At 49.0% G+C, this 21,368-nt stretch overlaps 1 protein-coding gene across 1 annotated transcript; it reads left to right on the top strand.

The window, feature by feature from the left end:
* The first annotated feature begins 14,906 nt into the window (after positions 1-14,906).
* Positions 14,907-19,975, top strand: PAQR8 (progestin and adipoQ receptor family member 8). Its single transcript, XM_013962278.2, has one exon. The coding sequence runs from the start codon at positions 14,907-14,909 to the stop codon at positions 15,963-15,965; it is 1,059 nt and encodes a 352-aa protein (XP_013817732.1). The 3' UTR covers positions 15,966-19,975.
* Positions 19,976-21,368: the final 1,393 nt, after the last annotated feature.

The following is a 21,368-nucleotide window of genomic DNA, read 5'->3' as shown; positions in this document are numbered from 1 at the left end:
TGGAAACCGAGTCTTTACACCCCCTTCCCCCCCTTTTTTTAATAGCAATGCCTGTTTTCCCCAAGAAAATACAGAGGGGGAAACACCCTAGCCTGAGGTCGCTGTGAGGACATGCACTTGCATTCGCACTGTGCATGGAAAAGATGTGAAAAAAATATATTTAAAAAACAATATTTTTCTTTTTTTTTGAAGAAATTGCCCCCACCCGAGTGCAGCAGCTTCACCTGTCCGGTGCAGCGGTACTGTGCTGCCCGCGGCGGTGACCGCCGAGGTTACCTGCCCGGCGTCGCAGGGCCGGGCACAGCGTTAGTCGGGTGTTTTCTCCCCTTTCGGGCTTTTAGGAGAGCGGCCTGGAAGGAGCAGCTCTTGTCCGTGCGAAATCCTGCGGCTGGGCTCGGAGGTTGGGCCCGGCGGAGGGTCCCGGGTGGGATTCGCCTGGTGGCCACGGCACGGTGTGGGGTGTTTTTTGCGGGGCGTCGTTCCCAGCATACAGATATGATATAAAAGCTTATACAGCTCAATCCCTGTCATCCTCCCTGTCGACTTCAGTGAGCTCTGGGCCCGTCCCCATGTAGATAACGTATTCCGCGTTTGGTTTTCTTTATGCCATCTTTGCACTTTGAGTGCACTTTGCACCCTTTTCTCCTAACCCTGTGTGCATCCTTTTTTCATCCTTTTCTCGTAACCCTGTGAGCAAATCCAGCTCTCACTTATGCTGGGGCCGGTGCCCAGGGACTCGTCTAACAACGTCCCTGGGTGATCCTGCGCTTGGATCCCCACAGGAATTACAAGCGCAGCCTTGGCCCCGTGTGCCTTCCTTTAGGGGCACAGGGCTGCATGATCTCTTTCCATCCTCAGGACAGCTGATCCACCAGGCAGTAAAGGTCCATCTAGCAAGTGTCCTGCTCCTGTGCGTGCTGAGGAAGAGTGTAAGGACAGGACAAGTCCGCAGTGAGTGATGTTTTGCCCTAAATTCTTCCACCCTCTTCGCCTCTATCTCAAGAGCTTTTCGAATGAGAGCTTGGATGGGTGTTTTTTTTGTATTTGTTTTTAACAGTCATCAGCGGACTCTTATTACATGACTTTGACCCCTGAAGTTTTTTCGAATCTAGTGGCAAGGAGATGCATAGTTTAACTGTGAGGTGTGAGGAGAACCACCTCCTTTTGTTTGCTTTGGACCTGCTATCTGCTGGTTTCCTTTGATTACACCCAGCTCGTGTCTTGACAGGGCCAATGAACAGTTTGCGTTCTCCAGGCCGCTCCTGGGTTTGGCTGTCATATTCCCCATATTTCCCCTCTATCCTTTTTTTTCCTGACGAAAACACCAGGGCTGTCTCTCACCTTTTGGTAAAAAGAAAAAAGAAATCTGTAGACCGTTTTGAACCGTTCTGAACCACCGCCAAAAATATATATATGTTTGCATAAACACCGAGCGGTCATTTGCTCAGTATCAGTGTGACTGTCTTCATCACGAGCATGATCAGGCACAGCGCTCGCCTGAGTTAAAAGCAACGCTTTATCCTCGCGGTAGCTAAGCCGGGGTGGGAAGTGCTGATGCTCGGACACGGTAGCTGCTTACATGGGTCATGCGGGGAGCCAGTGGTCCTGCATCGGATGCTAATTTAATAACTGTGCAGCTCCACCGGTCCGCCGTGCGGGCTGCTTTCATTTGAGTGAGGCCAGCCGTGGCGGGGTTCGGCCGTGGCTGTGCTTACGCAGCCATTTTCATCCAGCACAACCCTGTGCTGCAAGGAGAGGAGCGTAGCCACGGCCCGTGCGGAGCTAATCCGCCGTTTCCAGAGCGCAGCGCAGCTCCGCCGGCAGGGCAGACCCCTGAGGCTTGCAAACCGCGCTCTGGGAACTGCAGCGCGCTCTTAATCTGCTGTGACTGAGTAAGCCTGAATACGTCCTTTGGTTAAACAGCAGCCTGACACCTCCCTGGGCTTCAGCGTTTCCGAGAGGTGGAGGCTGAGATCGGCAGGTGGTACCGCTCCTTGTGGTGCCGTTATCCCCTTGGCCTCAGCTTATCCACCTGTTCCGTAGGACCGCAAGCCTTGCCCATCTCCGAGTCCCTTGCTGAAGAGGTGTGTATGAAATGTAATTAGCCACTGAAATCCTGCGGGGATTGGGTTTTAGCTGCGTGTCGAGCGGACTTCCTAGCTGGATGCTCTACAAAGTAAACCTGCCCGATGCAGCCGTGATGATTTGTCCTTTGAAGCGCGGCAGCTTTCCCTTTCTGTGCTCGCTCGCCTAGAGGGCGGTTGGTTGCTTTTCCCTGCAGCCTTTCAGATAAGACAGCAGTTCCGTTCCTTCTCGTATGGTCGTACCCTTTCACCCAGCACCAAAATTTCCCAAACTCAAACCCTTCCTTCTTTTTCAGCTCATGAGCCCTGCGAGGCAGGATGTGTGACAGAGACGTGTGTCCTAGCACATGCCTTTTTATAGCCCCGTGTAGCTGTTTTCTGATGCCGCGGGATTGTGATGGTAGGGCTGACGCTGGGAAATGCCCCGTCGTGCTTTAGCTACAGCTAGTTGGGGGATTGCTGGCCAGGCTGACTGCCTGAGTGGGGGTCGTGGCGTGAGAGAGAGGCAGGGGGGTTATGTTGAGGGTGAGTGTGATGCTACCCCAGCAGTGGCGTTTGGTCGTGCGATAGGGTGAGGTACGCACACGGTGCTCTGCAGGAGTGAAATCCAGCAGGTCGGCATGCTGCAAGTCCGTGTTTGCTCTCTGCTAGGGCAGGGAGGCGATGGGTAGCTGTGAATTATATAAGCAGGCTGCACTCCTGCTTCTATGTCGGAGTGCGTGTGTGTTGGGGAGGGGATTATACATGTCGCAGACAATTCTTAGAAACACACAGACTCATCAGGCCAAACCACAAACGGTTACATATTTCCTCCCCCTTAGCCACTAAAGGTGTTGTTTAACAGTCCCGCTTGCTTACAGGGATTTCTGTTCTCCAGGCATTATTGCTTTTATTTGTTTACATTGAAGCTGGGCCTGGAGCCTCTGGCCAAGAACAGGGTTGTGTCCCTCCGGCACTGTGCAGACATGAAGAGATAGCCCGTGCGCCGAAAGGCTGAGCAACACGCTGTGAGTACAAGCAAGCAGCGGCAGGGAGTGGCTGAGGACGAGGGGAACTGCGATCGGGTCATGTGGTTGCACTTGCAGCTACTTGTTATGACTTGATGATCGAATCATGTACCAGCTTAATATTTAGCTACCAATGTACATTGTACTTCCCTCTCCTGAGGTCATTCTCTTGGCCTTCTAATTGCAGTGTCCGTGGATGCTAAATTAATTCTTCTAAAGTAGTAAATTCGCGGGGCTGAGCATTTGGTCTGTATGTAGCCATACCTTAGGTGCCCTGTCCTTCAGACACAGGCAGGGAGCAGTGGAAGCTAGCTCCCAGTTGTTTTTTCCAGGGGGCCCTCGAAACCGAGTAGGGATTTAAGCAGGGGATGCAGCACAGCCAACGTCCCTCGCAGGCCTGATAGTTTTGGCTTCCTATGCATGCTCAGATCACTTGTTTGTGGGGGTCTCTGCCATCTGGTCCTTGCTTTTCATTGCTAGGGGCTTCATGGCCCCATGGAAGGGTAGCACTGCTGTCATCGCAAACCTCAAAGCTTAGCAGGGGAGGCCTCCTGGCTAAATTGGAGGAGGTCCCAGATGGGGGCTTGGGATAGTAAAGACCTTTAGTGCAGGGAGCCCAGACCTCCCAACTCTAGGCGCTGGCACAGAGCTGCAGTTTCTCGCTGGCAGCCTGCTGTATGCCTGCAGCAGCAGTGGTGGTGTGCATGATTTATATACATTTTTTTCTAATGACTGAAGCTCTAAAATCCACAACCTTAAAAATCCTTTTGTACAACAGGCTTTTGTGGAGCATGCTTGCAGCAAAGCTAAGTAGCCTCAGCCTGTAGGCTCTGGGAGGTCTTCTGGCCACACTCGGTATCCCTGGCTTTCACTGCACACAGCCAGTTTTGTTTGGTTTCTCTGCCTTCAGGCAGATTGTTCCTGGGTTGTCCTGTCAGTAGATCTGTCTGAGTGAGAAAGAAAGGATTTGCTGGTTTGTGAAGGTCTCTCTGTGCTGGTAGGAGTTCGTGTCTGCAGCACCTCTGCATCCATAGAAAGAAGATTCATCCCATCAGTGGGTTCTGGGACTGTGAAGTGGATGCAGCGCTGGAAAAAAGCTATCTTTTGAGTATTGTAATGAACTCCCAGCTGCAGAAAGGTATTTCCTAGCTTGCCAGCTCTGAAGCCTACTCTTAAGAGTTGTTAGTAGTTCCCCTGACTTATTTCACCTCTGTGGTTGTTGGTGACTCTGTGGCAGCTATTTTGTCACTGGAAAAGGCCTGTTATAAAGCATGTTGTGTAGACAAACTGGCCACAAAGCTGCTGTCACTACAGGGCGTGCACACAGCTACTCAGGGATGGAAGGGAAGGAGGATACCATATCCCATGGACATTGCAGGAGGAAATTTAGGAGGTGAAAGTAAGATGTAGCTGAAACAAATTCAGATGCCCACATGTGAGCTACTTACCTCAGCCTAACCCTGTGTCTTCGTACAGTGAATGGGAAAAATATAGGCGCTTCTCTGGCATGATTCATCTCATTCTAGTTTTGGCATGTGAAATAGGTCAGCTCAGTCACACTTTCATACTGCCTGATCCTCTCCAAGGATGTTGCCTGGGCTGACTGGCTCAGATACGTATGTTTATGTTGTAGAAGTCTGAGGTTAGGTGAAAGGAATCCCCCCACCAAAATTAACCACCTCCTTTGGCTCTGGCAGTGTTTCCCACTTAAAGGAAAGGTCTGGATGATCATGAATGGTCAGGTCTTTGGGAGCGGCTGGGACAGCTCAGCGTTGCCAATCTCCAAACCTAGGACTCTTTTTTTCTAAGAAAAAAGTCACTTTTTCTTAGATGGTTCTTGAGAAGAGTGAGATTGGTGGAGTTTCCTCTGGAATTGTGTTCAAGCCTTGCAATCTACCACATTTGTCACACTCACCGGCACCCTACTTATGGCTGGGGCAAACAGGCTGAAGCCTGGATATAGCCTATGCAGACTGAACACCCCGCTTCATTGGTGGTCCCTGCACTACTGAATGCAACAGGCCAGAGACTAGTCTCTGGTGTCAGGATAACTGGCAGGGTACAGCTCACATCCATATGCCTAAACTCTCTTCCCCCATTCAAACAGGGTGGCTATGCCCAAATTGCCTATCAGGAACAGTCCCTGGATGGTTGGACCAAAATTGTAACCGGGAGTGTGCTGACACTGCACAACCTGGGACAGTCACAGGTCATTGATCAGGACCATGCCCTGATCTCATTTTGTTGCTGATGTACTCAAAGCCTGTAAGTCTGGGTGCTCCACCTGGCCAGTAGATAAAGAGAATGCCCCACTCTGGGATTTCTCATCTACCCCAAAACTCAGAGTTAAAAAGAAACAAATCAAGCCGAAAAGCACTGGGGGCTGTGTTAGTTGTGGTCTATGGGAAAAGAAGCTGGTGAGCAGATCTAGAAAGCGCAAACAGCAAAGGTTTAGTGAGGTCAAGAAGAAAGGCTGTGGAATATTAGCTTAATCTTAAGCAATTTTTCTTAGGAGAGAGATGGACTTACCAGAAGGTTGAGAAAGCTGCTTCATGATCTCCCTCACACCCATGCAGCTCTAGGTCATGATCCAGAGCTAACATGAGAGTGGGAGTAGCACCGCACAGCTCCTCCTGAGCCACATGATAGTTGTATCCAAACCTGATGGCAGGGACTGTCTTTTCAAATATGAGTGTACAGCAGCTAGCATGATGGGGAGATGCTTCTTGGCCAGAGTCTATAGATGTTGCCTTGGTATAAATAACAACTACTAATATTTTTGCATCTACCTAATGCTGCAGATGGGGGGGGGGGTTTGCACTTATCTAGTGTATTAGCTATTTTATCGGTAACAACACCAACAAAGAAACTGAGGCTACATTTAGCCTAATAAATCAAAATGTGCCATGGTAGAGATTTAGTCACTCCCTTACCCTTAAATTCCTAGTATGGTTTTGACCTAGGCCAGCTAGCATTGACCCAAACCATTCCCCAGCATGGTTTGAGAATTTCCACAGTCCAAGAACTGTTCCCAAAAGACAGTTTGCCTGCAGCTACCCATTTGGAGGTACCGGAGAGGGTAACAGCAAGGAAGTGGCCAAGCCAGCCCAAGGTCCAAGGAACCAAGGAACAGACCTGGATGCTGCTCAGGTTACTAGTATGGACATAATCTGCAAGGACTCAGCACTGCGAAAATCAGACCACCGCATATGAAGTCTGACTTGAGGTTTTTGAGATTTACAAGGTTTGGACTCTCACGATAAAGCCCACAGCCTTGTTGAGTCTTTGGTCTCCTACTTTGGAGAGGGATTTCCACTGTCACCCCAAACACTGCAGGACCTTGGGAACTCTCCCATCTTGGTGGGATGCCATGAACCCCCCTGCTTTTCTGGAGTGGCACGTTTTTTTCCAGCAGCTTTGTTTTGCTCCGTCCCCTCCGCGTGCATTGTTCATTGTGCCGGCTCCACTCTTCTCATCCCCTGGACCTGGCCCAACGCACAGACAATGCCGAACCAATGTCAAGAGGCACTTACTGCTCAGCACGGCCGAGCTGGCTGCTGGCCTGTTTTGCTTCCGGGCCAGAAATTGTGGGAGAGCTGACATTGCCATGGCTTCAGTGGTGGATCCTGCCATCTCTTGTCATCTTGGATGGCTAATCTCCCTGCATCATGAGACATTAATTTCCTGATTAATACATGCTTGCAGAAACCCTGCTTCAGCTATGTGCTCATTTTCTCTCTCTCTCTCTCTCTCTCTCTCTCTGTATGCATATACAGAAAGGTAGAATTTGGGCCATTTTCTTTTATTTGATATCTTCCCCAGTATTGCCCTTTCTCTGGGTCCACTGCAGACTTAAGGTTATTTTCAGGCTCTTTCTTCAATGTCTCTGGTAATTCACATCACATCGCCTTTTTGCTTCCCAGAAATACCATGCAGTGGTACCATAATTCAGTTATCTACTATCTAGGAGAAGGAGAAAGGGTGTGCTGCTTACAGGTATCTAGGAAATAGAGTTTACTCTTTGATCTAAGCCTGACTTGACTGGAAGATATTCCAGTCCAATTAGATGTTGGATTGGACCTGGCACCAATTACACATTATTGGTGCCAGTCCTGAGACCGGGTGACAAGGTCTGGTCCTATCGATGCTACTAAACTCTCTTAGTTTGCAAAACATCTGAGCTGCCTATTGGTATTGGTCCTCGGCCTGTGCTATCTCTTACCCAAAGATGGCTTGATCTGGTGCAGGCTGGCCCAGGTTAAAGCCACTCCAACACAATTTAGCAGTTGGACAATCCAGTTGCAGTGCTCCAGCCGTGGCACTGCTTAGGCTATTAGTGCAGATGTGACTAGAGCATCCTGACCTGTGCAGAATCCGAGTGGTTATAATGCACCCTTGGGCTGACATAGATGTATCAGGGTACGTAAGTGTGTTGGGGGAAATAAAAATATTCTGTGCGATGTACTGTTATGTAGTCCCAGCACTGCCTGGTCAGGTGCATTAGAGTAGTGCATCAAGTGCACAGTATCTAGTTCTCCACAGGCAAATGAGGATTTGTACCCCAGTTTTGTAGACTGGGAGGTGGAAGTATTGGTAGGGTGAGGAGGTGTCTGGCTGTAGCCCACTGTATTGCTGATCTCATGCGTTTTGAATGATCTGAGGAGCTCAGTTTTACAAAAGTCCTGGGCACCTGACCCCACTCTGGTTGTGGGGTTTTCTACTTCTTTGGTGCCGGAGTTTAGATCAATCTTACATACCCTGCTGCCTGCTAGGGCAGGGCTCATCCTTGGCACAAGCCATTGAATGTCACCTCTTCTGGTAGTACAAGGAGGCCAGTGGGTTGTGGCCCACTGTAAATCCAAATAACTCCCTGCAGTGTGGTCTGTGGAGAGAGTCTGAGTGCCGCGTGTGTCTCAAGCACAGGCTCTCGCAGCTAGGAGGAAGGTTAGCATAGCAGGTTTGTGTACCACAGGAAAAGGAAGCAGATACCAAGACTGGGCAGGAAGAACTGCTATGAGCCAATGTATGGTCTTCTCTTAATTTCTCAGCTCTGGACTGTAGCCTTTCCAGAACACCACACAGAATGGGATCAAGGAGTTTGCACTGTGTTCCTGAGCTGTTCTTCTAAAGTATGTCCCAAGTCCTTGGCAATTGCTTTAATTATTGGAGGAAAAAATTGTGCTTGGGTATATTTATTAGGGAGGACAAGTCTCCAGGCAGTAGGCTTTTGGGATGGGGCTTGTCTGCTGAATCTGAACAGCGTGCAGCCTTGGTGCTTCACAGTGTAGACCATGTCCCAAGCAGTCGCAGCCTGCTACTGGTGGAGGTGGCAGCATCCCAGGTCGTTTTCCAAAGATACTTTCAGGCCCCTACAAGTTTCCTTTTAAAACAGCCCAAGATGCACTTTGCACCCTCTACAATAAGTCAGGCAGTGGATAGCTGGTTTAGTTAGGCCTGGATGTTATATTATGGGATCTTTCAGTGGCCCTTAGCATGCTCTTTTCAGAGCCTTTTAACACCCTCAGCTCGACCCTGATCCACAGAGGTGTTTGGGCTCCTACCTCCTGCCACAATCCCACCCACTCTGCCTTCGTGGGTCTCGTCCAAAGGCCATGATGGAGGACTATTTCTGTTCCTCAGCTTGAGACCAACCTGGCAGACGCTCGGTTTCCATCTGCTGATGTCTGTGTGAATCCCTGGACCTGGCTTCTTGTCAGCACTTTGCAGAGGAGAAGTCATAGCTGCCTTGGGAAAACCCAATGCCACCTTTCAGGCCAGTGAGCTAATGGCAAGAGTTCCTGGTTTTGGCACCCACTTCTCACCAGGTCTGGTTAGGTGTGAAGAGGTTGCTGTGCCTTGAACAGCATCTGAGTGCCAATAGGTTGGACACCAGAGCAACATGTCTGAGTGACATGTTCCACTGAGGATCCGGCAGCTGCCCATTGCATCTGCTGGTGCTTCATGGTGTGTCTCTGAGCTCCTCATTCAATTGTGTTTCAGCCATCAAGCTGTGAAATGATGAAGGCAGAGGTGGCAGTTGCAGGTTAGGAGTTACGATCATCTCTTACTAACGACAGTATAAAAGAAAATCAAAACTGTTTTGCTAAAACCTGGCTGCAGTCAGGCCAGGAGTTTGGCCATAAACCCTCAAAAAATAGTACAAGCTGTGCCCATCCTGAGTTCTTCTCCCTGTCCACATGTATATTTTGGACACCTCACTTTCCTCCAGCTCCCTATCTCATCACTGTTTGGCCTGACCTAAGTGTGGCAATTATTTTTTTTCCCCCAAAATGACTGCAGGAGCCTGGGCCTGGCTGCCCTGGAGAGCAGCTGAGCAGAGCTGCTCTCTTCCATCTTGACACCGTAGTAACTGCGACAGCGAAGCTAATCCCTTGTAGGAAGTGGTCAGAATAAAGCCCCAGGCCTCAGAATGACCTGTGGTCCATCCAGGGGCGTTGTATAGACACTGAGGAGGAAGCCGGTGAGTTGTCTGGGAAGATAAGAAACTGGCCACTCATTTCCCTATTGCTCAACTCCCAGAAGAGAGGGATTCATGAATTAATCACTGTGCAGCTCTCAAAACTGGCCTGTTTTCCACTACTGCAAGATCACTGGTCGCTGTTATTTTCATGCTGTCCAGCACCACATTTTTTTGAAAGCAGCGCATTCATTAAAGACTTCCCCACAGTTGAGTCCCCCAGTCCCGTCTGCTTTGTTTACAAAGAATTACTGCCTTTCTGGAAGCATATACTGCATGTGTAAGTATCTGAGGCCTGAATACTATTCTTCAAGTAGATATATCACATTGGTACGGTCTCAGTTCCAGATAGTTAATGCTGAGGCCAAATTGGTGGGAAAATCAGCCCTACTTGCTTGGTAGGAAATTTTCTCATTCAAATCCCTCCATTAGACTGTGACCAAAAGCAAAAGGGCTGGGAAAAGCTTGGGTTTCCAATTACTTTGTTTAAATGGGAGAGAAAAATTGGAAAGGGATCATTCTTCTTCTGGGCGCGCATTCTTATTGTGGCTGTAATGATACAACCTGGCTATACTCCACTCCCTCCTTCTCTCTTTGTAACTTGGTCCCTGAACAAATGATACTTGGTTGCTGTTAATTGGGAGCAGCCAAAATAACTGAATCCTCCGGAGATCGGGGTGAGGACAGAATCTCAAATAGATGCCCTGCCAATGAATGTGGCTTTCAGCCGTTCCTACGCCCCCATGAAAGGAAAAGAATAGCAGCTCTGTGAAAGTGAAACAGCCAGTGCTGACCTTGGATTTCTTTTTTTTTTTCTCTCTCTCTCTCTTTTCTAATGTTAATTGCTCGTTGCTTTGCTAATCACATGATCGCTGGAAATTGCCAACTTGTTCTCACTCGTTAATGTCACAAGCTCTGTTTAAAATAAGCAGTCTACCAGGTTCTTAATTTAGTGATGTTTATCCGGGTGTCAGATGTGTTTCTTGTGATTTCGGACTATTATTTTGAAAATGTCTGACCCTCCTGCAGCCCTTAAACACTGGCATTTTCCAGCTATGTAAGCCTGCTCAGAAGAATCTCTCCCATCTGTAGTTGTCGGAGAGATCAGCAGTGCTTAACTTCTCACTAGCTCTGCTCGAAGGGGATGCTCAGTGTATACGCTGAGCTCTCTGGACCCTGGCAAAATCCCAGCGTCAACACACACCGTACAAGCTGAGACCAGTCTGTGCCTGGTACGGAAGCTGCCCGTCTCTTGTATCCTTGTTAGCATGCGATGCAGGCACGCCACGGATGGTGAAAAGGGCGACGTGCTGTTCCCATCGGTGTGCGTGCTTACACCCAGACTCGATTGCAGTCCTTCTGCGTCTCTTCTGATTGCCTTTTCCCTTTACAGGCAGATTTCAGTGTACTGCTGCCTCTTTTTAGGAGATCACAGCCTCAACTCTGCTCCTGCATAATCCACCTGCCCAGCAGGTGATTTCTTTGCTGAGCCTCTTGGTGCCATATCCAAGCTGTTGCTCAGTTCCTGATATTTCGGGACAGCAGTAGTCAGCACTAGCATTTGGCTGTTTTCTCTGAGAGGTGGGAAACTTCGGGATGCCCTTTCTCCTTGTCCCCTGTCCCATTTGGAGGAGATCAGCTCTGAGTGTCCCTGCTGTACCCTGAGCCAAGTGCAGACCACTTTGGAGATTCCTTCCCTGTGTGTCCAGGAGGGAGGGATACCCCTGAGATTTTGGGGTAAATTAGCTTCCTTGAACCCAGCCCTGCAAAGGTTTTGAGAGTCAGTACTTAAATGCCACATCTCTGCACATAAACTAAACACAGCAGCCCCTGGCACACCACTGTCCACACTGCTAAATCGTTAGCGTGGTCCCTGCAAGGTTTTGGCCCAGGCCAAGTAGCAGCTCTCATACTATGTATGCTCAGGCATAACATGGGGGTTAGTCTGAGCCAGAGATCATTCCCAGTAGGCAATTTGGATACGACCACTGCATTTTGGGAAAGAAAAGAGTTAGCAGTATGCTGGAGCTGAGTCATGCCAATTAACCTTCACACCCAGAGAAAGGTACTTAGCCCATCTTATTTAGTAGTATAGCCAAACTGGCTGCCGACATTGAGTGAGCTATAAAAAAAAGGATTGAAAACCCCAGCTCCAACTTTGGTGCCTAAATACCTTTTTGGAGCTGTCTTCCAGCATCCTGCTGGGATGAACTGGGGGGAAAATTCAGCACTGAGCCACCCACAGTGGGCCCAAATCTGTGGACCACACTTACTTAGTTAAAGGGAAGCTGGGAAATGGTGAGCCAAGGTCCAAGCTGCCATGCTTGGGTTGTGTCAGAGCAAATGTTGGGAGGGATGGAAAGCATATTATGGCAGGCAGAGAGACAGGGTAGAGCAGCTTGAGAAGCCCAAAACACTTCAGAGTCTATACTGGCACCTCTGCCTAAGGCAAAACTTATGCATAGGCCTGGAGACAGCAGAAATCTTGCCATTGCAATGAAGGAGATGCAGACAGCGTGGGAAGGGAGCTGCTGTTTCTCCAACGGCTGCTGGTGTCCCAGAGTAGCCTGGTGGTGTTTGTAACGCCTGGCGTGGAGTTGGGGCTGTATAAGGTGCACAGAGGAGCTTTGGGACCCTGTCTCTGAAGCCGGTGTGCTGCTGCTGCGAGGAGGTGAGTCACTGTGGCTTGGCCATGGCACTGTGTTCAGAGTTTCAAGAAATGGTGGTTGCCATAACCAAAGCTGCTAGACAGGCCGGTGTCCCAGAGAGAGACGGACTTTTGCAGGCCTAGTAGTGCCAGGAGATTTCATCTCTGAGCAAAGGAACAACATGAGACCTTCAGCGTAGCACCTGGAGTGAGATTTAGGAGTCTTCTTGGCTTTTCACCACTCCCATTGCAAAGGTAACGATTGCACACAGCTGGGCCCTGCAGACCTTCCTGAGAGAAACAAAACCTCTGTGAATGTCTGCAAAGTGAAACCTGCCCCAGAAAGAGCACTGTCTTCTGCCTGGTTTCACTGTAACACCTTCAGTCTTATGCGTCTGTGCAGCTAAAATATCAGTTGCAGGGATCATCCTTCCACCTCTGGTAAGGCAACTACATCAAACTCAGCAGCCAGATTCCCCCATGACAAACAAGGAGGGGGGAAAAAAAAAAGGAAAAAACAGTCCTGAGAGGTGCTAAGGGTGAAAGCCTGGAAAGTGAAGGGAGAGAGAGAATTGATTAGAAGATGTTGCAACTCTTAGTTATGACAACCCCCATCTGCTAGAATAAGGAAGTAACATGAAAATATTTTGAAAATATTTTGTGTGTTGGCAGAGGCTTGGGTTGCTAGAGGAAGTGAGACTTGCAACTGCTGGTTCAGAATCTGTTCTGACTTTGCTCTTTGTGGTATCTCACCCTGAGACTGTTTGACAGGTCCCATCTCCTGGCTTTTACTATCTCTGTGTTTAACACCTTCCCATCCTCTGTATCACCAGCCTAGTCAGGAGACACTAGGAACCGCGCTCTGCTCTCAAGGTCTGATCGGCCTCCTGTCACACACCCGCTTAAACTCGTCCTGTGTCTCACCTCTGGCAGCAGCTGGTATCTGATGCTACAGAAGAAAAATAAGCCATTTCCCACACTCAAAATACTCATTTGCATTTACTTTTTTTTGGCCCATCTCCATCCATTATCCACTGCAGTTCTGGTTGTGTACACGTAAGCTTAGGAGTCAGGCCCGATTCTGCAAACATGTATGTGTGACACAAATAACCACAGCCCTGCAGAGTCTGGCAGGACTTCATCAGCATTAAGTTCAGTTCAAGCATGGGTGTCTGTGTGATGATTGCATCGCACCTTTTCTGGCCTAAGTGCTAGCAGGTAAGAGATATATCTAGGGTGGAAAGGAAACAGAGGCTATTGGGTGTGAATTCAATGCTGTGAGGTTTTAATTAACCTCCAGCTATTAGGGATTCTGCATATAAGGGCAAGTTCGTCCATGTGCCTTCTTCTGAATTTGCCACATGTCAACGTATGAGGAGAGGGAGAAAGGAGGATGCTTTATACTGTTTGCAGCCATTTGCTGCAGTCGGCACCCTGAGGCCCCCCAAGAGGGTAAGAGATGAGGCTGAAAGCACCAGAGATGAGATTGGAAGAGGTCATTTGGAAGATTTGAGAGCTGCTTCCCTCCAGTGCAAGCCTACAGAGCCTAGGAGGGCTGCAGACATCCTCTGGCCCCTAACCCTGCCTGCAAAGGCAGCCTCAAAGCCCTCCTGGGTTGCCCAGTGCCTTGGGGCACTGCCCAGCACCAATCTGAGGGTGGAGGGTGAGGAAAAGACTGTGCTTTCGCTGCCTCATCCTTGAATGCCAGACTGACTGTGGGTGGTTGGTGATCCCTGGGAGCTCTGAATCTCTCCATCCGGAGCTTAGCAACTCTGGAGGTTGCCAAGGAGCAGAGCGATGCAGGCGGAGGAGTCTCCAGCACTGGGGTTTGGCTCCTCTGAGCCTGTCTGCAGGATGGGAGCCTTGCATCCAGGCACATCTTAAAAACAGGAGGGAGGGCCTTTGCCCGGGATCCCTTCAGCATGTCTCTGTGGACCTTACAAGGCTTTGATGCTATACCCAAATTGCAGCCAGCTCTGATGCAGAGCCCGTCTTTTCTCCATCACCTCCCAATCCTACTGCCTCTTACGCATGAGGGACTGGAGGGATGAGGGCTGCAGGTTTGGGGCTATGGACTTGTCCCCTTCTCCTCCTGCCCCACTCATTGCAGCAGCCCTGGGCAAGTTGTGTGGCAGGGAAGCCAGGCTTATTTGAAACCTCCACAATTTGGTTGAGACCCCTTTCCTCTTCACTCAGGTTCACAAAGGCAAGTTATCCCTTAGATGAGTAATTATACCCCAGTTTTGTCCCTGAGCAGTTTGTGCTAGTTTGTCCCCTCCACGAATCATCAACTCTGTTCCTTTTCTTGGCATCTAACTGCCCCCTGCACCACCTTACACGCAGCTACTGGGGTAAGGTCTCTCCTAAACACCCTCCAAGGTGATTGCCTGAGGATGTGGGGGAGGAAGGGCAGGCTTGTGATATTCCTGTGTCCATCTGACATAGCCATAACTGCAGGGACGGGGTTGTGCCATCCTCCTCCATGCTAAATTTGGCTCTGCCAAGTCCAGAAAAGACCCTTGACACTAAGGGCATGACCAGCATCCTGATAGCTCCATGGCTCACTCCAGCCTGGGAATGCAGTGCACTCTTTCCTGATGCGTCATTAACAATTTCTCCTTCTCCCTTCCCTGTAGGACACAAAGACCACATTCCCCAGTGCCGAGCTCCCAGCCGCAACACGTAGCGTGATGACAGCCATCCTGGAGAGGATCAGTACGCTGTCGCTCAGTGGGCAGCAGCTCAGCCGTCTCCCCAAGCTGCTGGAAGACGGATTCCCGAAGATGCCTTGCACTGTCAAAGAGTGTGAGGTGCCGCAGCTCTTTCGGGAGCCATATATCCACACCGGGTACCGTCCCACCGGCCAGGAGTGGCGGTACTACTTCCTTAGCCTCTTCCAGAAGCATAATGAGGTGGTCAACGTGTGGACTCATCTCCTGGCAGCTTTGGCTGTCCTGCTGAGGTTCAAGACGTTTGTGGAGGCTGAACAGTTACCGGTGGATGCATGGTCCTTGCCTTTGCTCATCTTTGTCCTGTCCTCTGTCACCTACCTGACCTGCAGCCTCCTGGCCCACCTACTGCAGTCAAAATCAGAGCTGTATCACTACACCTTCTACTTCGTGGACTACGTCGGAGTCAGCATCTACCAGTATGGTAGTGCCCTAGCCCATTTCTACTACAGCTCGGATCAGGCCTGGTATGACAAATTCTGGCTTTTCTTCCTCCCAGCAGCTGCTTTCTGTGGCTGGCTCTCTTGTGCTGGCTGCTGCTACGCGAAGTATCGGTACCGACGACCTTACCCCATCATGAGGAAGATGTGCCAGGTGATCCCAGCTGGACTGGCGTTCATCTTGGATATCAGTCCTGTTGCTCACCGGGTGATCGTGTGTCACCTAGGAGGCTGTGAGGAAGATGCTGCTTGGTACCACACATGTCAGATACTGTTTTTTCTTATCAGTGCTTATTTCTTCTCCTGCCCAGTTCCTGAGAAGTACTTCCCAGGATCCTGTGATATCGTTGGCCATGCCCACCAGATCTTCCACACATTCCTGGCCATCTGCACCCTCTCACAACTGGAGGCCATATTATTGGATTACAAGAACAGGCAGGAGATCTTCCTAAAGAGACATGGGCCTCTCTCCATCTATCTCACCTGCGGCTCTTTTTTTGGCCTGGTGGCTTGTAGTGCCATCACAGCTTACATCCTGCGATGCAGGATCAAGACCAGTCTGGCTAAAAAGGACTCCTGAGAGAGTCAGGAAGATGATGGGCGTGACATCACCTGGCTGGTGAAAACCAGGAAGAGGGGGATAATATATTAGAGACATAACTGGCTTGTTTGTCTAACACGCTCTGACTAACCTGGACCCTGTGGACTGTGGCGGAGGGCTGGATACTTCATTCTGGATGCATTTTCACAGCAGGGGCTGCCTTCTGCCGTGCAGGGGAACATGGGGTATTTTAAGCCAGAACAAGTCACTTAACCAAGGATGCTGGAATAGCAGAGGTTTCTTGTTCATGCTAGTAAACCTGCAGGGAATATCATGCCGAATGTCAGGGAAGGCAGCCTGAGGGCTGTGAGATGGCAGAACGGTCTCCTGGGGCTCACAAAGTAGTGGAGAATGGACCTTGAGGATCATGGGTGAATGTGACTACCTGTCTGGGTTTTGCCGGCTCTGCTGTGCTTGGGGGGATCCTGTTCAGGGGGAGTCTACATTTCTAGGATTCAGCTGCAAGGGCGTGTGTAGTGCAGTGGCTGGATTAGTCCTTTCTGCTCCAGTGGGTTAAGCCAGGTTATCTCTACTTTCACCCTTCTCAATATTTCAGAGCCAGATTGCTGAGATGGCCCTGGCAAAAGTATATTTGCACATCTCTGATCTGTGGGACTGTGAATCTGCCATGTTTTTATCAGCATTACATGAAGGTAGACATTAAATAGTCAGGGCAGGGGCAAAGAAATGGAGATTGAAAATGAGCTATCTGTTCTTCCTTCTGTGAACCCTGCTAGTGCCCTTAAAGTCCCTTCTTGTGCTCAAGGCAGGATTTTCCTGTGGGCAGGTTTCTCTTGCATCTTCTCCATGTACAGCTCCTTACTGATGTCCATGGGGCAGACAGAGCGCAAAAGCAACAGCTATGCACTGGCAGGGGGCTAGAGGAAATGGCAGAAGGCAGGAGCAGGGTGACAGCAGGAGTCTCGTTCAGCATTAGGATCCTATGTAACCTTAGGATGGATTGTCTTTGGGACTTGGTGTTTCCTTTGTGGAGTAGCAATGATAGCTGGTCAGGGACACTTCATGGCCATGGGTCACTCCTGTCCAAGGTGTAGCAAGGGTTGGCTTGCTGTGTCCCCAAGTAGACAAGTCCCCTTTGTGCTTGCTGGCAGGAATTTCAGATCGAGGAGCCCCCATTGTTGCATTGCAACTGGTAGCACTTTCAGGGCTGGATGCTCAGAGTCGAAGCAGAGATATGGTCCCAACCAGCCTAAACACCTACTGTTCAGCCCACTGCTGTCTTTCCATGGTAGGCCTTGGCATGGGTCCTCCCAGCTGTACCCTATGTAAGACCTGCAGCCTTAAATGCCTTGATATCAGGCCAGTTTTCGGGAGGTGTAAATCTTTCCTGAAAGCAAAGAAGTTATGGGATCTACTCCAGCCACAGATTTGTCCCATTGAATCCGAGGGCAGGCAAATGAATCGTGTTTGCTGGTACTGGGCAGGCAGAGTTTAGGGACAGGGATATGGTTTGTCATGACAAGCACTGATTTCTGCACTTGATCTGTTTTTTAACTATTGGAGAGTGTGTGCGTGTGTGTGCGTGTGTGCATGACTGAATATTCAGAAAGGCCTTGCTTTTGGTTTTTCTATCTGCAGAGCCTCCTAGCTGGGTAAAGATCAGTCTGAAGGAAACAGTGCCTTGATGATGGAGGAGTGAGGAGGGGAAGACAACAGGATATCTGAAGCTAATTTATTTATTAGGTGGTTTGCTGTGTCATGTCTTGTGGACAAATCTGAAACTTGTGGCCTTATTGACTAATTAAATACAAAGGTGGGGGGTCATTTCTGATTACAGATGAAGTCATAGGAAAGTCTTCAAGAGGTCACTTAGTCCGCCCCTTCTCCTCACTGTGTGCCTCTTCATTCACATCTAGCCCAGCTAGGAGCATGTAAAACTTGTTAATGGCTCAGTTGCCCACAGTGTGTTTTGATGGTACAACTACACTGACCTAACTGCAAATTGCCAGGGTAAGGGACAGTCCCACTAACACCTCCTCATGCCCCTTCCCTTGCACAGAAGCTCTTCTGACCTCAGAGTAAGTCAATGCAGGGAGACGGACCTGCAGACAACCAAACCTCATGAAATAAGGTCACCAATTTTCTACTGGTTTTGACTTTCAGCCAGCTCCCTTGGACAACACCGCTGCCTGCAGGGAAGGGTTGGGTACACAGAGCTGAAGCGGAGGCGGACAGCAGTCTTTCCTTCTAACAGTGGTTGGTTGCTCGGCTGGCTTAGCTGCACTGACGGACTGCCCCCTCCACGGTCTCCGTGACTTTACTTGTGGGTCTCCTCCCAGTTCGGGGAACAACTTCCAGTGGGAGTAGTGTTTCTTCTCAGAGGCAAACTTGCCTTGCTTTTGTGGTAGTTTAAAGCAGAATAAGCCACCTAGTGTGGATTTGGCTGGATGGTATAAACAGGTTTCTGTGCAGGAAGGGGAATAAGCCAGGCTGGTCCACCGCCCCTTTCTGTGCTAAAACTGAGAAGGAGTAGGCATTGCTGCTAATAACAAACCCTGCTCTGCTGCTCAGCTAGAGTTATACTGGTACTGAAGACAGGGATAACTAGGCCTTTCCTTCTCTAAGGGTTTGAAAATAGTTGATATGTGCTGCCCTAGGCAAAGGAGGATACATACAGCATCGCCATCCAGTTCCTCTCACTGGGGACAGGAGGTGCCTTGTGGCTCTTCTGAGGCGAGAGGCTGCTCCTGGCATTTCTGGTCACACCATGTCATCTCCTAACTGATCCAGCAGAAGTGAAACTTCTCCTTCTGGAACAATTGTGTGATGGTGATGGTGGTTTTACCTATTCCCATGTTACCCCTCAGGTGATGCCACCTGTGCCCCCATGTGGCCCTGCACTCGGAACTGGAGCTGACCTCCTGATTACTATGATGGGCTGATTTAGCAGGGAACTGCAATATAGATTGCTGCTGCTGTGGGGATGCACCCTTGTGTCACAAGAGGCTCATCTACACTGGAGCTTCCTCCATCCATGTTTCCTTCCTCCTCCTCTTCCTCCAACCACTTTATTTCTTTTTCTTGTCCCAAGAATTTATCCTTGTGCCTTACACACCTGGCTGCCTACCTGTGCAGACTCCATATGCTCTGCAGTCTGCTGCATCTCACCTGGGCTGGGACTGGAAGGTGGCTGCTGATGCCCTCCTGAAAGCTGTGCTGTTGATCTAGGGGAGAAGACCATGATTGAGTCCTGAGAGTGTAAAAGTGCCGCTGTGCTAAACGTTCAGCCCATCTGAAAGCATCTCTGGACCTCGCACTTTGGGCTCAGGGCCTGGAGTGCACCTTCTTCCATCCTGGTGCTCCTCTAAGGAGGCACGGCTGGGAGGGATGCGACCGACTGCAGGGCTTTGGTGGAGAGCTGACCACCAAAGGCTGAGCACTTCTGAGAGTGGGTCATGAAGGGACCAAGGTCCTAAGCCTCTCGCACAGGAATCTCCAGTCCTGAGATAGCATTTTTGCAGCTCTTGTAACCCCGGATCTGTACTGGTCAACTCCTGAGAATTTATCCCAGTGTGCCTTATGTTGTTTCCTTTTGGGATTCATCCTGTGGGAACCAGAGGATTAAAAACAGCCTCTTTGCTATCTGCTGCTCTGTGGTTGCTTTTAACCGCTGATACCCACGGACAGAATTTGCTTGGTATAAGGAGCAGGAGGGGAGGATGGAAAGAGGTGCCTTAAACTTATATTTATGTTGATTGATTTGTGTAACAGGGCAAGGACAGGCTCCTCATGTGCCTTGCTATTTACATCTTTTACTGACAAGATTGTTTTTAAGCACTGTTACTAAACATAAGTACAAAGGAGTTTGTATTTTTTCCCTGGAAAAAAGGGAAAGGTATGAGTGTTATGTATTAACCATTCCGTTCCTAACCCCCATTTGCTGACTTTGTATTGTTGAAAATATTGACAATATTTTAAGCTTTGTACTTTACTGATCATTATTTAAAATCCTCAGTGAAAAATAGAAATGTGTAAAAACAAAATGATTGGTGTGCTGTGAAATCCACAAATGCAAAGTTAGAGAAGGTTATGAGTCATTAGGAAGAAAATTTGGCCTTCTAGAGTAGGAGTGGATAATAATTATAATAACAATTAACAGTAGGGTGTGGTTTTATCCGTGTATCTCCAAGCATTTTCCAGGCTTCACAGTAACTATGTGATTATCATTCCCTTTTCACAGAGGAGGTGCAGAATGATTGCCCTGACATTGATTATAGGGATTAAAGTTCATCCGCAAAAGTATTTTGGTGCTGAATTCTCCTTAACTTCTGTTGGAGACGAGTGTCTAAATGCCTTGGTGGGCCTGGTCCAAAGCAGTGCAGCTTCAGTGGCAGAGCTGTGAACACAGGTGCCAGTTCAAGCAAAGCATTTCGGCACGTGTTTAAAATTAAGCCAAAAAGACATGATGATTGACCAACAGAAGCGATATCCATCAGTTAGTCATGGGCCTACGTGAAATAAGGCCAGAGCTCCTACTCTTCTTGCTGATAGCTGTGTGATCGTGTACATACGCCATCCCATAGGATATACACTCACTGTGAATTTCAGTCATTTAAGAAATTTGCCATAGTTCCTTCTATTACCACCACATTTACAATTTTAATTATAATTTTGTATAAAAATGCAGACCAAGGCTTATGTACTATCATGTTTTCACCCACCAGAGGGCGAGATGTCTTCATCATCTGTGGCTACAAAAGGCCTGCAGCGCCACGAAAGCAGAGCCTTCAGCGCTAGCTCCCCAGACAGGCTTAGGAAAAAATGCTCCCATTCGAGCAGGCATGCAGCCAACTCTGCAAAGACGTGCATTTCTGTGAGATTTATGTGCTAGAGTCTGGCCGTCTGCATAAGTGACAGGGATTTCACCAGACGAGTTAGGCCCAAGTTTTATGTTTCTATAAAACAAAAACTCTAGAGGAATGGGAGAAAAAAAAAACAAAACAGAAAAATAGGGCTGTTAGCTTTTTTAGCTAGAAATTAAAATAGAGATTTGTGGTATGCTGAGAAGAAACTGCTTGGTGTTACTGTTTTAGAGAATGTACTTATTACACCCCCTTCATTATTTAGTATTACACACACATCCTTGATGCATGAAAAGACAGAGCTGATTTTTAGCAGAAGAGGGAACTGGCCTATCCCAAGCACATGGAGCCAAATGCAAAAAGTAAAAGCGCTTCCAAACGAGAGGAAAAAAGCACTTTGTTTCAGTCATTTCAGATGTCACCAGCCAGAGGAGGGGAACCAGATATTGCAGCAGTGAGTTGCCTCAGAAGAAAGACCTTGATGTGGTTATTTTACCAAATGACAAGCTCTATTTGGTCTTATCCTTGCAGCTCACTGATAATGTGGTCTAAGAGGCGG

The sequence above is a fragment of the Apteryx mantelli genome, chromosome 3 (genome assembly GCF_036417845.1).
Source record: "Apteryx mantelli isolate bAptMan1 chromosome 3, bAptMan1.hap1, whole genome shotgun sequence".
In the NCBI taxonomy this organism is placed as follows: Eukaryota; Metazoa; Chordata; class Aves; order Apterygiformes; family Apterygidae; genus Apteryx; species Apteryx mantelli.
This window is presented reverse-complemented; position numbering and strand designations above follow the sequence as displayed.

Excerpts from the sequence above, each read along its gene's own strand:
- PAQR8 (XM_013962278.2), top strand. The coding sequence starts at position 14,907 with ATGACAGCCATCCTGGAGAGGATCAGTACGCTGTCGCTCAGTGGGCAG.